This window comes from Micromesistius poutassou (genome assembly GCF_964030765.1).
Source record: "Micromesistius poutassou genome assembly, contig: SCAFFOLD_2330, whole genome shotgun sequence".
NCBI classification, from domain to species: domain Eukaryota; kingdom Metazoa; phylum Chordata; class Actinopteri; order Gadiformes; family Gadidae; genus Micromesistius; species Micromesistius poutassou.
In genome coordinates this window covers 88,175-104,247 of record NW_028178305.1, presented here as the reverse complement: position 1 = coordinate 104,247, position 16,073 = coordinate 88,175, and the positions used below count along the sequence as shown (strand labels likewise).

At 43.1% G+C, this 16,073-nt stretch overlaps 3 protein-coding genes across 3 annotated transcripts; 2 read left to right on the top strand and 1 right to left on the bottom strand.

The window, feature by feature from the left end:
• The first annotated feature begins 235 nt into the window (after nt 1-235).
• On the top strand, nt 236-10,382 carry LOC311372717 (long-chain-fatty-acid--CoA ligase 4-like). Its single transcript, XM_084489675.1, has 15 exons — nt 236-283; nt 1,283-1,894; nt 2,003-2,180; nt 2,512-2,621; nt 3,817-3,955; nt 4,141-4,291; nt 4,579-4,702; nt 5,534-5,605; nt 5,765-5,904; nt 6,223-6,395; nt 6,946-7,020; nt 7,627-7,815; nt 8,005-8,119; nt 8,602-8,759; nt 9,056-10,382. The coding sequence occupies exons 2-15, from the start codon at nt 1,538-1,540 to the stop codon at nt 9,211-9,213; spliced, it is 2,139 nt and encodes a 712-aa protein (XP_084345801.1). The 5' UTR covers nt 236-283; nt 1,283-1,537; the 3' UTR covers nt 9,214-10,382.
• Nucleotides 10,383-10,470: 88 nt separating this feature from the next.
• LOC311372718 (NTF2-related export protein 2-like) lies at nt 10,471-11,949 on the bottom strand. Its single transcript, XM_084489676.1, has 4 exons — nt 11,855-11,949; nt 11,654-11,740; nt 11,378-11,522; nt 10,471-10,682 (listed from the first exon to the last, which is right to left on the bottom strand). The coding sequence occupies exons 1-4, from the start codon at nt 11,867-11,869 to the stop codon at nt 10,498-10,500; spliced, it is 432 nt and encodes a 143-aa protein (XP_084345802.1). The 5' UTR covers nt 11,870-11,949; the 3' UTR covers nt 10,471-10,497.
• A 192-nt stretch (nt 11,950-12,141) lies between these two features.
• On the top strand, nt 12,142-15,962 carry LOC311372721 (uncharacterized protein). Its single transcript, XM_084489679.1, has 5 exons — nt 12,142-12,315; nt 12,428-12,526; nt 13,281-13,427; nt 14,964-15,130; nt 15,385-15,962. The coding sequence occupies exons 1-5, from the start codon at nt 12,202-12,204 to the stop codon at nt 15,536-15,538; spliced, it is 681 nt and encodes a 226-aa protein (XP_084345805.1). The 5' UTR covers nt 12,142-12,201; the 3' UTR covers nt 15,539-15,962.
• The last annotated feature ends 111 nt before the right edge of the window (nt 15,963-16,073 follow it).

The window sequence follows — 16,073 nt, the reverse complement described above, 5'->3', positions numbered from 1 at the left end:
TAATTTAATCCACGGCGTGTAGCCTACAAAGCAAAAATCGCGTCCAATAGTAACGCAGCGTAAAAAAAAAAAAAGCGGGTGGGGGGTCGGGGGGGGGGGGCTGTGTCGTCAGCCGCACGAAGATGGCTCTGCTCCGCTCCCCCATTGGTCCAGAAATATGGAATCAGATGACGTAGTAGTTCCGTGTTGCCAGTGGCGCTGGAGAGGTAACTCTCGGTCATTCTTCTCTACTCAGCGGAGACGTTGTCAGGACGGGGCTTTGGACCGGGAGAGGCTACCTAAGGTAAAGATGTGCTCATGGGCAGCGAGCAGGGTATCCGTTTAGTTTCGTATTGTAACTGTGTTTCTACGGTGGACCATTGAAGTGAAATGCGCACCGGGGGGTCCTGTCTTTAAGAGCAATAGTAACACTAGTGTGTACATGGTGGAGTGATTGTTTCGGTGCTAGCGGAGCTGCTATGTGCCAAAGCAACGTGTACCTGCGTTGTGATGACCCCCCCACTGTCATCGGGATGAGGGGCTTTTACGTTACATATGTCGTTTATCAAGGCCGTCAAATTCTGGGATTTTGTTTTCTGACTAAAATGTGGAGAACATTGACACGAAAGGCTGGATGGAAGTGACTCATTGGATTCATTAAACAAGCGTTCCCATTCAAGCGGTTATTCGCGTCCATAAAGACCAACAACAAACGATAAAGTATTCCTTTTGATAACGGGTCGATTTTGTGCGGATCTTTTATTGAAAAAAAAAATAATAATATATATATATATATATATATGTATTCTGGTATCCCTTTTGGTCAAGTCTATCGTCCTTCTTAAGAATAAGTGTATGCTCGGAAGTAAGTTTTTTTATAATTATAAGTATTGCTTGCTATCAGGGGACTCATTTGAAGCTCTCATTGGAACTAATCCATTTTAACTCTTGAGGTCACCCTGTGCTTTAAGGTTTGAGTGTACTTTCTCCGGCCATCCAGTGGGGGGTGACCCCTTAAGAGATTTAAGAGATACAATAATTTACTGATCATTAAGTATATCTTCTTGCGAGTCAGTTGGGCTCACTAGTTTAAAGATATCTCTGTCAGCCAGTCCATTAGTTTGAATGGAAAACTAAAAAATAGCAGCTCAAGTCCATTTCGCCTGAGATAGGCAGGCCAAAACTCACATCTATCTCCTTTAATTTAATCTCCTCATCAGATCACCTTCTGGAACTGTGCTAGTAATGCTTGTTCTGTCCTAGAGTTCGATTTCTTAACATGTTCGTCTGTTTGCTTCTTCAGGAGTGAATGGGATTCCAGGTCATCGTATCTTCTCTTCTCATCCCAGCTGATGATCTTAACATGACTTAACATCAACGACAACCGTTATTCAATCAGCTCCACCCTCAGGATTTATTTCCCTTTGACCACCCTAAACTAGACTAGTTCCTCTTAAACTAGACAGCCAGCGGCCTTTTCTTCCCTTTTCCTCCCGCTCCACACCTCCACCACATCCCCCACCCCCCCCCCCCCCCCCAGACCATCTGAGCCAGCGCTATGGGTCTGTCCGTGGACTCTGCTTTGCACTCCGTCCTGCTGCTTCCCGTTCATCTCCTGGTGTGGCTGTATTCCCTCATCTCCTTCCTTCCATGGTACTACATGACCAACGCTGGGACGAAGAAGGCCCGGTCCATGCGCACCAAGGCCAGAACTACCTCGGGGAACAGGGAGGGGCCGTACCGCTCCGTGGATCGCTTCGACTCCCTGGCCAGAGAAGACTTGCCCGGCAAGGACACCCTGGCCAAGCTGTTTGAGCACGCCGTTCAGCGCTACGGGCAGGCCGACTGCCTCGGCACCAGGGATGTTTTGAGTAAAGAAAATGAGGTCCAACCCAGTGGAAAAGTGTTTAAAAAGGTATGCCTCTGTGTTTGTTTGTCTCCAATTTGTTGTTTATCAAGCGTTGATTGTTCGTATAACAAAACAAAAGAAAGGAGGAAATATGATGATTTATATTCCTTTCAGCTTATCTTGGGCGAGTATCGCTGGCTTTCGTACCAGGAAGTGGACACCATGGTCTGTCATTTGGGAAGCGGGCTTGCTGCTCTGGGCCAGAAGCCCAAAAGCACGGTGGCTATTTTCTGCGAGACCAGAGCCGAGTGGATGATCACAGCCCAGGCATGCTTCAGATATAACTTCCCCCGTAAGTAGCGCTGAAACCAATACAGGTCTTCATGATCCCCCTCAAGTGACCACATAAACACCCCCCCCCCCCCAAGTCACACTGCTCTGCATCAGTGTTTTTAATTCAAGTCTTGTGTGGGGCACATACACGGGTAAGTTAATACATTGACATTCCCACAATGGCTATGGGCGTAAAGTGGGCTGAGTGTGACATTGATGACCAACAATAATGGGGGTAACAGCTTAATCATGAGGAAGGACTTTACAGCAACTTGTGGGTCATGGTGTAATCAGTATGCATAATTGAGGCCTTACAGCTGATTACTGTTGTTGTATGGTTCACTCTATAGTGGTGACGTTCTACGCCACCCTGGGTGAGGAGGCAGTGGCGTTTGGCCTGAACGAGACCGGCGTCACACATCTTGTGACCAGCGCTGACTTACTAGAGAATAAACTCAAGGTGAGCCATGTACCAGTTGATGTTAACGAGATCTAATGCTCAACTTGGCGTGAAAACCTGAACATCATCATGATGTCCTCATATCTATGTAGAATGAATGACATTTAGGAACACCAGCATGGTAGTGGAGAGCAAGCTCCAGAAATATGGTTTAGATATCATTATATAATGATGACAATGGTAATAGATTAGATGCAACTTTATTAATCCCCCATAGGAGAAATGAGATTGTTGCAACAGCCCAGCAGCAGTGGACTAACACAGGATAAAATGACAATACAATTTAAAATTAAAAAAGTACTAATGCAAACAAAAATAGACCCTAAGATAAATGCTAAAGTAAGGACAACACAAGAAAAAACAGAACAATCAACAACAAACAGGGCAAACAAAACACACGGCATAGACCATATAAATTGTTGGCACTGTTGTACAGCCTATTGGCTGCCGGTACAAAGGAGCACTTTGAAACCTTTTTATATAGATAAAGACATGAATAAGACATGTATCAACTTGGGTTTATAGTTTTATACCAGGGTACATGAGATAACAATGTTTCAAATTAAATTCCCATCTTAGATGAACAAATACATTTCTTCTTGGTTTCTGTCAGGTTTTTAATAAATCCTGCTAATTTTTTAATGGCCCTCCAACCAGGTTTTCCGTTGTTTTTTTAAATCCAAATTGATTAAATCAACAGAATAATCAACCCAATGCAAAACCATTACAATGTCAACTGTAAAAAGCAATATTTGTATTCTCTGAAGCTTAAAATATTATCTTGGTTTTGTTACTTGGTTTTTGTAAAACCAATGGAAGTGACGGCACAGGAATGATGTTTCAAATTCGATAAACTACAACTTTCACAAAAACTTGAGTGGGTTGGAGGACAAAATATTGTAGTAGTTTTTTTGGCGAAAGTACCACTGATCAAATTTTTCAGTAGTGGTTTCTAGCCCTAGCAAATACATGTGACTTCCAAGGCCAGAAAATAGATGCATCCCACCATGATACAAATACTTTTTACTAGATCCTCTTTATGACCACAGCCCAGTGTAGTTTGCCATGCGTGCTTTATTGTGTCTTTAGTGACTTTATCTTCAATCAGGTTTTGATGATATTTACATTCAAACCTGAATAGATAAACAGCACATTTTTGCATATATTTGTAAAACCCATTGTTCTCTTCATCCAGAATGTGCTATCAGAGATCCCAAAGCTGAAGCATATCATTTACGTGGACCAAAAGATGGTGAGCACAGAAGGCTTCCCAGCAGGGCTCACCATGCACAGCATGCAGAGTGTCCGCCAGTTGGGGGAAAAGCCTGAAAACCGTGAGTATTTGACCAAAGGTTTCGACCTTGTGGGTGGCTTGTTTTTTTTCATATATCCAGAGACACAGATAATACTCAGTGTTTCCCACAGACCAGGTAGCAATGTGTGGTGTGGCACTGCAAGGGTGGGGGGGGAGTTGGACACCCTTGACCTAATAGGCTCCTGTCCTACCCCCGTGTTCCAGTAATTCTGCCGGTGGTGCAGCCTCAGCCGTCTGACCTGGCCATGGTGATGTACACCAGCGGCTCCACCGGAAGGCCCAAGGGCGTGATGATCATCCACCGCAACATCATCGCCGGCATGACTGGCCAGTGCGAACGCATCCCTGGGCTCGGGTGAGAATAGTAGGATTTTGCCAAATGTCAAATCTTCTGTGAAATGGAACATACATTTTTTGCAATTTGATTATTTTCACAATTTGATTATTTTCACTGATTCCCGCAGCTTTATCCCAAAAAAAACCAAACAAAACATCACATGTTTCACAAACAGTTCTTAGAAAGGCTAATGTGTTTATGACCGTTACAATTTGTCAACAATACTGATTGCGCGTAACAACAAAGCAAAAGTACATTTGCTTTGTTGTTGACAAGGAAAACAAGTTATGTTGTTTTCCTACCAGGCCCAAGGATACTTACATCGCCTACCTGCCCCTGGCTCATGTTCTGGAAATAACTGCGGAGATCTCCTGCCTGACATACGGGTGTAGAGTCGGCTACTCTTCCCCACAGACACTATCCGATCAGGTAAGCCTGCTGTCCCACTTCTCCAATGATGCATGGGTTATATTCTTCATAATCACAAGCAGATTTTGCGATGTTTATTCGTCAAGGAGAAGGCAGAGAACCGTAACAGTGCATGACATGGTTATTCTAGCCAAGGATCATTTTCGATCTCTATCCCTGGTTATGTTTTTCAAAACACACTATAAGTTATGATTCCAAAGCAGGAAAAATAACAAGTTATATAAGGTTATATCAATAGTGCTATCAATATTTGACATGACTGTGATGGGCAAAAATAACCGATACATTACGGATACATTACATTACGAATATAGTCAACTCTGGGTCCAAACCTAACGAACACAACACACCACACATTCAAGAGGGTCAAGATGACCCTCGAGCCCTCCTGTCAGTCACAGCTGGTTAGAAGGGACACACATATCACACTGAAAGACTGTGTGATACAACAACCCGGAGGCTCAAGAACAAGAGAACCCTCGATAACCCACACAAAGTCTAACACACACACCTGGCTAGGAAAGAACTATAAGTTTCACATGCACCGGATCACGCGTGCTCTTCCGAAGCAGAACCTCCAGACGACCTCAGCGCTGTTAGGGGACGTAGGATATTCGATCTCTCACGCTTTATGAATCAGTATTACCTTTGCTACTTTACTCAATAAATCCAAGGCCCGTGTTCTGACAGACTTTATTACCTCTCCGTCTCATTTTATCTGGTCAAGTAACTAGACAGACTGTTTTTCCCAACAACTGTACAATACATATCCTCATTTAAGTGTGTGTGTGAGAATCGTATCTTGATGGGTTTTCTCCTCTTCATATCTAGTCCACCAAGATAAAGAAGGGAAGCAAAGGAGACTCATCCGTCCTCAGGCCGACCCTGATGGCTGCAGTACCAGTAAGAAGCCCTCACGTCGTGACCCCCCGTCTGTGTTATCCACACCATCCATCCATCAGTGCTCCTCTCACCATCTCCTCCTGAGCGCTTCTCCTCTCTGAGTGCTCCTCACTCGGGGGGCCATCATCTCTAATCTTGGTTTCTTTTGCTCCTCACTAGGAGATCATGGATCGCATCAACAAGAACGTCATGAGTAAAGTGCAGGAGATGAGCTTCATTCAGCGCACATTGTTCACGCTGGGCTACAACTACAAACTGGAGCAGATCAGGAGGGGCTACGACGCCCCCCTCTGCAATGCGTAAGCACCCAACCATTATTTTTCCCATTTACATTCAGTAGATGGGTTTTCCGCTGTTTCTACTGTACACACCAGACACGCACCTACACCTACATCTCTGTTTGACTCTATTTATACTGTTGCCCTGCCAGTAAAGTCCAGCCTGTCGGCCTACCAATGACTTGTGTGCATACATATAAACAAATGCCCCAGCCGCGCATACATTAATGCAAACACACACAAACGCACAGTGCCTGGTGTAAACAAAGGAAGCGGTTGAAGCCTGTTCTCGGGCTCCCGAGCCGCTCAGCCACTCAGGCCCTCGTCTTGTCTCCGCAGGCTGCTGTTCCAGAAAGTGCGCGGGCTGCTCGGCGGCCGCGTGCGCATGATGCTCTCGGGCGGCGCCCCGCTGTCGCCGGTCACCCAGCGCTTCATGAACGTGTGTTTCTGCTGTCCCGTGGGACAGGGCTACGGCCTCACCGAGACCTGTGGAGCAGGAACCATCACAGAAGGTAAGCCTTTTGGACATCTCGGTAAAAAAAAAATGTTGTTCAGAAATGTTGACTGTGTGGGAGGGCTGGTTCAAGAAGCCTTACCTGGAACTGAGTCGGCGTGATTTGGAATCTGGGGCTTGGTGCGGCTGCATACCTGTGGTGCATTTAATAACCTCTTGCTGCCAACGCGCTAATAAAAGCCTTTTATTCGAGGGTTAGAGCGTTTCATGCGTGTTCATGAGTGTTGGCTGGTTTAACCTGTCTTTATTACTGAATGCACCACAGGCTCACCCAGCCCTAGAATCCAATCAACCGGACTTGGGCCAAGTGAGGCTGCTTAAACAATCTATCAAACAAACACTCCACAACACTCTGAATACACTTTCAACCAAAGTGATACTGTAATGAAGGAGATGGTAGGGGTTAGGGGCCCCTTGCTCAAGGATGCAAACGGGTACATCGGGGTTCGAACCCAAGAACCTTTCGGTTGTAAATCAAGCAGCAGATTATGAGTGTGGTGGCACAGTTTCTAACACCCAAGATGCTGTGTTTTCTTTTCATTGTATAGTTGCAGACATCAGCACCGGTCGAGTGGGCTCCCCTCTCATATGCTGTGAGATCCGACTCCGAGACTGGGCAGAAGGTATTGAGAAGACGCACAAAGGGTCACATGAGGGGTCACATGATCACCGCACACACTGCATGCGTATAATGATGATATATTCAATAACACGCAAGTTTAAGCAAGCACTCTGATTGGTCAATTCCCATTCTCAAGCGTGTTTAAATGCCTGGTGAAAGAACGGACAAAAAGATTGTGCCTAATAACAGAAAGTATCGCTACACTAACTAGCCGAAACTACTTTCATGAGCCTAGTTTCCATAACAACCTTCAACTGACCAAGAGTCGGCTATCGTTACTATAGGAACTATTTTCTGATGGAGATGAACTCGGGCAGAAAGCTTGAATTTGAGGGCAAATTAACCCACAATATGAACATATTTTACAATATTGTTGATAATGAAGATGACTTGTGTTATTGAATCACAATCTTACACGAGATGGCGTTCTTGAATGTCATTATTGGTACGCGAAGCACAGCCGTAGGAACGAGGCGCTTGCGCCGAGTTCCGAAGTCCTGTGCTTCAAGTAGAGAAGATTGCTTAAATGAAGTACTAAATTACATTACACACATGCATAGAATTCCAGGCCCACATACCAGTCACTTAATCAACTGTTTTTGAACAGGTGGCTACACCAAACAGGACATGCCGCACCCCAGAGGGGAGGTGCTGATCGGTGGGCCCAACGTAACCATGGGTTACTACAGGCACGAGAATGGCGATCAGGACTTCTTCGTGGACGAGAGTGGCCAGCGGTGGTTCTGCACGGGGGATGTGGGGGAAATTCACCCTGACGGCTGCCTCCAGATAGTGGGTGTGTATGACCGTCCCCCCCCCCCCCTTTACTCGCCCTTTCAGATGACCGGGCACATAAAGAACCATTGATGCTTGGTTTTCAACACCAAAACTGTTTTCAAGTACTCATACTCATGACATGCATACGGCTTTCGGGTACACCGTAAGTGCTAACGTACAATGAATGCAATTGTGCTGTTCCATGTAGACCGTAAAAAGGACTTGGTGAAGCTGCAAGCCGGGGAGTACGTATCTCTGGGCAAAGTGGAGTCGGTGTTGAAGAACTGTCACCTCATAGACAACATCTGTGCTTACGCAAACAGGTCAGTTAACTTCTTGAGCGTCCCAGGAACTGCCATGCAGTGACAGCCTGCCGCCATGATGTGTTGTCAAATGTGTTGCCACCACCTCATACGACTATGTACTTGGTTCTGCAAAGAGGTCCAACTCAATATCCTTCTCCAACTCAAACTCATTATCCACCTAATATTGGTGTGTCTCATATGAGTCGATTATTTATTGTGAACAATATACAATGGAATACTGTATATTTTGTATTTTATCGGTTCCCGATATCCTGGATACCACTATAAAGGGGGCCCTATTGTACCACCAGGTGTTGGTGTGATTAGCCGTTTCAAATCCTTCCTGCTCTGGGACTTGACTAGTGGGAGTGTCCACCTGGATGCATGCTGGACAGAGTCTACCAGTCCGGGGCATGACTATGTAAAACTATGACTCATAAGCTGTAAAACTGATGTGAAAATGATCACGTAAAATGTAAAAATGATCTGTTTATTTTCAGTGACCAGAACTACGTCATCAGCTTTGTGGTGCCCAACCAGAAGCAGCTGACTGCACTAGCCATGCAAAGAGGCATCGTCGGGAACTGGGAAGAGATCTGTACCCATCCAGACATGGAGAGACATGTTCTGAATGAGATCAAGAAGGTTGCTGCTTCCAGTAAGGGATAGTTTACATGTTGCAGATTGACCGATGATGCATAATGCTTGCCTAGCTGCAGAGGTTTTTTTTGCTTCTATGTCACGCCATTCCATCGTTTGTACCTTTTTCACAAGTTCGGTTTTAGCTACACAGCTTTGCATGTGCCTTGATTTTTGCATTTTGATAAAGGGAAACAGAAGTGCTTTGGATACAATATGCAACATGTCAAAGCCAATCTACACCTGTGTGACAGGTGTAGATGAACATCACTGAACCCAACCCTCACTCTACATACCCTCTTCTCCTCTATCTAGTCAAAATGCAAAGGTTCGAGACCCCCATGAAGGTCCACCTGAGCCCCGAGCCATGGACCCCAGAGACGGGTCTGGTCACAGACGCCTTCAAGCTGAAGAGGAAAGAGCTGAAGAACCACTATCTCCACCAGATAGAGAGAATGTACGGGGGTAAATAGGTGTGCCACTCTCGCCCTCATCTCCAGCAGAGCAACTCTGATGCCATAATGCCACTAATTTCATGTACATAATATTTCAAGAGAGCATTTCAGGTCTTCAGCAATTTGAAAAAAATAAATAAAAACTCTGTAGGTAGTAGTGGTCGCTGGATAAGCAGTGCTGCTCTTCGATGTTGTGATTTGAGATCAACTAGTTTCGAGAGGTTCCACCCCCGGTAAACTAGATCCCAACAGAACCACTTGTTCAATTCGAAGGATATCAGATGACAGCGCTGAACTGCCATCCTTTGAAGAAAATCTTTGTAACTAACATGTCAAGTTATTTACATTTTTGTGTGTAGCTTTTTGCTTAACCGTTCTAACTTATTCCATTTAGATATTCACGCCATCCCTACATTTAATTTCAAGGTGTCCATTGCTCTTGCTGTGGTGGATTGTTGACGTTTCTGTGCCTTTTTTGTCTGCAGCAGTGCCCATGTTTAGTCATGAAGAAGTAGGTTGCACTAAGTTACCAAAAAATGTAATTTTGCAATCGTACTCATGGTACAAGAAAGGCTCAAAAGACATGTCATGTTTACAAGTGATACCGTCTTACTGTCAAGTAGGGTTAGTAATTCAGTATTGGTCTGGTAGACTCATGTCTCCTCTCCATGCTTTCCAGTTGTGTTTCCCTTGCCAACCATGAAGTTGCTTTTTAAGCATTGTTTTTGTCCTAATACACTGGAAATGTCCAACCAAATGTATAGGATTCAACAGGACTCAGGAAGATTAATGTTTTAATATTTGAACTTGGCCAATAGTGGGCTATTTATGAATTAAGTACATCCGTTTAACTGTTCTGCCAAGCTCTTAAAATTATTTATTTAAGTACAAGCACTCTGAGGTTAACCATTAGCATGCGTTTCTTGTTTTTGGCATAAGCTACGGTGGTTACTGGTATAACAATACAGCTTCATGCAGATTATACCTCAATTAGAAGGCTACTTTGGTCTCAGAAATTCTGCCAAATATCGTAAACAATTCAATAAAGACATTAAATGTCTTTATCGAATTAGTACATTAAATCAGTCACTTTCAAATGGGTTGTTCTGTGCTGTTAAACGTATGCCATCATTAGGAGCCCATGCTTTGTTCAAAACTTGGTAAATAAATGTCATTTTGTAAACGGTTTTGTGGCTTATTTTATTTAAAATAAAAAGGCATAATCAATGTCGGTATGTTGAGCCTTACAGATGGGGGGGAAAAGAGGTATCCAAGCAAATAAAAAAATGTCCCAAGAAAAGCTTAGCTGTGCCAGTCCTGGAAACGGAAACAGTCACTGGCAATCTTCCAGACGGGCTGCTCACTATTCGGCGTAGCCTGCGCCGTTAGCAGAAAGTTCTGGTTGAAAAAACGCTGTTTGTTCCCCTCAAATTTAACAACTCCACAGCTCACCACCAGTATCGTTGTCTGGCCCTGGGTAGCTTGTTCTGTAAATAGTAAACACAGTAACAGTAAAAACAGTTAACAAAAAAAAGAAGACAAAAAAGACATTTGTAGGCTGTTTACTCTGTATACACTATCAGTGCAGAATGATCAAAATGAGTGCCTGAGTAAATGTTTACCAGTAACTGTAAGGCAGGGATAACTACTATATGGTCGGTACTCTGTCTATGGATATGTCTGCTCAACTGCAAGATTTTGATGTCAATTGATGGATAATTAGACCACGCAAATACCTGGTCCGTCAATTACTTTAAAGCCAATTTGAGATGTTAGTGTAGCTAGCTACTACCCAAAATGAATGAACTTATCTCACACACAAAAGAAAATGTCCAACTATAAATACTTATTTATAGTTGTTATACTTATTTGTAGTGTTGAAAACGTATAAACTTAAAACATTGTTTTGGTTAGCTGAAAAACAGCAGCCTTATGTGGTTAGACCTACAATGAGATTAGCAATTAGTGTTCCGTCAAGAAAAATTAAGAATGGGTTATGAAGTTGGGAAAATAATCGATGGGACCAGTCTGTCCTTGTGATGTGAGCGACTGCGGTTCATTCACCGAAGGTATAAACGTCTTTACACAATAGTCAACATGTGTTGAATATTCCTTAAAATGACGTGGGCTACGTTCTACTGATTTCAGCAGAAATGTTCTAATAACGAATGGTTCTTCTCACCATGGACGGGCTGACAGTCCAGAGTGTGGACCTGGAACTCGCTCGATGGAAGCGTCTCATAAAACTCGTTCAGCGCATCCTGGCCCGAAACTGCATTCCCATTCCACACCAGGGTGGACTTGTCCAGGTAGAGGCGGGTTAGATTCTGTGTTAAATCAAAAGCAAATCCAAAAAGTTAATGTATGCACACAATCACATGAGCGTTCCGACCACCAAGGCGAGTCGGCTCATGGATGTATTCGACTCGTCGTAGATAGAAAAGACCCCACAACTCACCCTCCTTTTCTTGTCCATGCAGTCATAATAAATGTTGACGAATTCCTCTGCATACCTGCACGACTGGTCAGCATGTGTTTTGAAATCCTGAGGATTTGAAACATGTGTTTTATTAATACATGTTTTATTAATACATGTTTGTAGCTTGACGTATGTGGAACCAAACGCACTCCGACCACGAGGAAATACACGTAACGTTACCAGTGTGGACGCCATGGGTTCAGACTTTGAATGTTGTTCTTCAGGAGATAAGTTGTTTCTTTTCTTTTCATTAAATTGTGAAACAACAACCACAATCTGTTAAAACATACTACACCCGGAGCACCACAATCTCGTCTTCAAATTAAAAGTCGTAGACGCGTCGAAATGTGGCTCGGCTGGTGGCGAAGCAAGTGACGGTGTTTTACTTTGAAGGCATAAAAAAAAGTCGTGTACCCTGAGCGGAAACATAATGTTTCTCTTCCAGAGTCATCGCTCGTATTTCATGCTTCACGTAGTTCACGTTATGTTTTAGTATCGGTATAGTTTGATTAAACGCACACTGGGAGATGGCAGGTTCAGTATCAAACGTGGACATCTGTAATCATGCCTACGAAGGCCACATGGACAAAGTGAGGCAATGCATTATAACGGACAGGACACTCGCCTGCAAAGCGGACCAGGTAGTTGTACGAGTCATCGTTCGACTCCCATCGATAACATGGATTTCTATTTATTTGTTCTTTGTCATATCGAAAGTTCTGAATGTAATCCACATGTGGTTGTGCCTTTCAGGGCCAGAGGACCGCCCTGCACTGGGCTTGTTCCGCGGGCCACGACGATATTGTGCAGTTTCTTCTTGATCTGGGAGTGGAAGTGAATCTACCAGATGATGTAATGTTGCAGATATTTCTCAGTGGGCAAAATGTGTATTCTTAAAGCGAATGATTTTATATTATTTAAACTAATACGTTTTGGGTAAATTATTTGCAATGTTATTAATGGTTAGTGTATTTATTTACTATTTAAGCAGCTAACCTTCTTATAATAATGGCCATCACTAGGCGAGACCTAGCTCTATAGAGGGCTGACAGTATTTTGCAAACCGTGAGTTCTAGAACAAAATTCTCAGGCAATTTCAAAGCTTGATTGTTCTCCTTAAACGGCCATCTGTCCCACCCACCATGGTATAATACTATCTCGTTGCCCTTTCAAAGTGGAAACACCATATTAATTTAAGAGCTCGCTTTTACCTATGGTTTCCAAGAAAGTGTCTACATTTCAGACACGCACTCAAATAAACTACTACTTTAAATTATTAGTTATCTTTTTTTCCACCAGAAGTTCCCCAGAAAATAAATTGCATGCGTGTCTTTCACTCGACTAATGGTGGCAGTGTTGAGCCGTAGAATAGAGCTGTTCTTGGAAGGTCCAACCCGATCCAACCTCATAACCCTATCAAAACAAACACTGTCAACGGCAATTAGATTTTATACACTGGTAGGATTGAACCCCGTCTAAGGAGAAAACTCATGCTTTTGAAGTACGGATTTGTCGCTTGTCAAAACAACATCTTAATAAAAAACACTAGTCAAATACAACAGTGTAAGACCAGTGTGGTGTTGTTGAAGTTTATGCACATTTGTAGGCCTCTTGGACGCCTCTCCACATCGCAGCATCAGCAGGCAGAGAGGACATTGTGAAGGCCCTGATATCCAAAGGAGCTCAGCTGAACCCGGTCAATCAGAATGGCTGCACCCCTTTGCACTACGCATCGTCTAAAGACAGATATGAGGTCAGATCAAATCTCATTCATATTTCTCTTCTAGGAAATGACACGTATTTAAAATATTCTCTACTGCTATTGAGGAACTGCATACCACAAACTGTAGACGCTGCTTTTCCGAGTTTCTTCTCTACTAACCTGTGATGCATTTTTACCAGCTTTTTATATCACAAGTGTTTTATATTGATTGCTTTATACATTCACATGAGAACTTCATGGCAACCTACTAATTTTGTCTGTAATATACTATAATGTAATATATTTATCACTTGCCATCTAGTGGACATTATTAAGCCATGGCAAGTACATGGAGTACATGTGTTACATGGAGTGTAACACACTTAAATAATTTATAAATCCCATTTGATTAATGAAAAATAAAAGGTAATGATGTAGGTCTACAATGAACACACAGATAAAAATATTTAACTTTCTTTGCGCCGAGCATATCCCTCTCTGCTCCATCCGCCCATTGTAATGTTAGTTATTATGTTGGTTGTAATGTTTTCTTTGGTAATTGTTGAGTTGTCTCCCCGTAATGACAATGTCATTTCACATCGTTGGGTGGGAAACTACCGAAGCATTTTTCATTTTCATGCAAGACTGGGCCAAACTAAGTTTTCATTAGCCAAGGTTAAGATATATTTATCTTGATTTAGTCATGTTACAGTATTACAACTCTCTTTTGTCCTGTCAATGCAGTCGAGTATCACCAACAAAAAAATCCAATGACGTATATTAACTATTTAGGAAGTGATGCATTTCACACACCTGACTGTAGGAAATACGCAGTTATATCATTCAATGTGATAATGCTTCAAATTTAGTCAGCTAAGAAAGCCACACCCCTGAATGGTATGTTCTTCTGAAGTGATGGCCCATCATTTTGTGTGGGGTGGAATGGAAAGGGGATATTTCATGATGGATTTTTTGTTATAAATTAAGTTTTTTGGAATTTACTGCAAGCTGAAAGCTCAAGTTAAACAGTACAACAGTAACCATAGTATCGCTTCCTACAGTCAGATTTCCCCATAATTCAAAAAGCAGAATTGATTCAAATGGATTCATGAACTTATGAATAGCGAGAGTGTGTGTTTAGATACACAGAGGGGGCTACCCAAGAACTGTGCTACGTCACAGGATGGAATGTCAGGGCCAGTGGCCCATACACGGGGGCGTTAGAAGGAAATCTAAACCGAAACTGAGGGGACACGTTTCTTAGAAATTTGGAACTAGGTCTGGACGATAAATGTTAATCTTGTGTTAACAAGCAGTTGATCGACCCTTACATTATTTTGGCACAAGGTGTGATAAAGAAATGGCTTGTTATTTACAAGTCATATATTCCAGTCACCTTATAACCTAAATAATCCATTTAGTTGTACGGTAGCTGTGACTTAAAGTAGATCTTTCCGGTGACACTCATTCCTTCCAGACAGCCCTGGTGCTGCTTGAGAAGACCTGAAACACCCAATGACCCCAGGTTCCATGGCTGATGATGTGTCTTAGTATATCAGTAGATGTATATTCTACTATTCCTTCCAGATAGCCCTGGTGCTGCTGGAGAACGGAGCAGATCCCAACGCCACGGACAAGCTGCACTCCACGCCACTCCACAGAGCCTCTTCTAAGGGCACCTGCCGGCTCATCACACTGCTTCTAGAGCATAGTGCCTCCACAAACATCCAGGACATTGAGGGAAACACTCCGCTGTAAGGGAACCTGAGCGTGGTGGACATTGTGTGGTTGTAGAACATGAAATATTTCTTAAGTTTCATCATGTGCACTTTAATTGAACATAAGCAGCCATCATTAACAGCAATTAAAACTATTTTTTAAACTATGCCTCCTCCAATGTGCCGTACCTTTTGAGAAGACTTACAGCTGTGTTTCGCTATGTGATTCCTAAACTTGTTTGTTCATTTGATCATAATTTGCTCTCTTTTTTACCCTTTTTATTGCCCAGCCACTTGGCGTGTGACGAAGAACGCGTTGAGGCTGCTAAGCTACTGGTGGGGCACGGCGCCAGTATTTACATTGAGAACAAGGAGGAGAAGACGCCCGTCCAGATAGCCAGGGGTGGCCTGGGCTCCATGCTCCAGCGCCTGGTTGAAGGATGACGCCTCCACCTCAGCCATCATCTTCCTATTAGACAGTCGGGATTTCACTTCCAGCACAGTGATGAGAGAGGCTTAATGGAACTGTATGCCATCATTCACTCACTCACTCATCACTCGCTCGCTCGAAAGAACCATTAACATTTAAGATCACAATTGTGAACAGCCTACTACAGCAGTCAATCCACAAGCAACTGAAAACATTTGTAAATATTGATTTTATTTTTTATCAAGTCAAAGGCATACAAATTGCTTTGGGATATCACTATTCCAATAGCCATTACATTTAATGCATACCTATTTGATTCAGTTGTGCATCTCTAATACAATAGCGTAATGTTTGCTACATGACTACTCTATTTTTCTACTGATTAACCTGCTTTGAACATTCTCCTGTTAATAAATTGTTTGCCCCCTGGCTTTCACTGGATAATGTTACCAATGACTTTTTTCATCCAAAAGTCCAGTCCAACTATTTATACCACAATATGAATTCTAGTAATTGAGCATTGGGTCGATTTACTTACGTTGCTGAGGA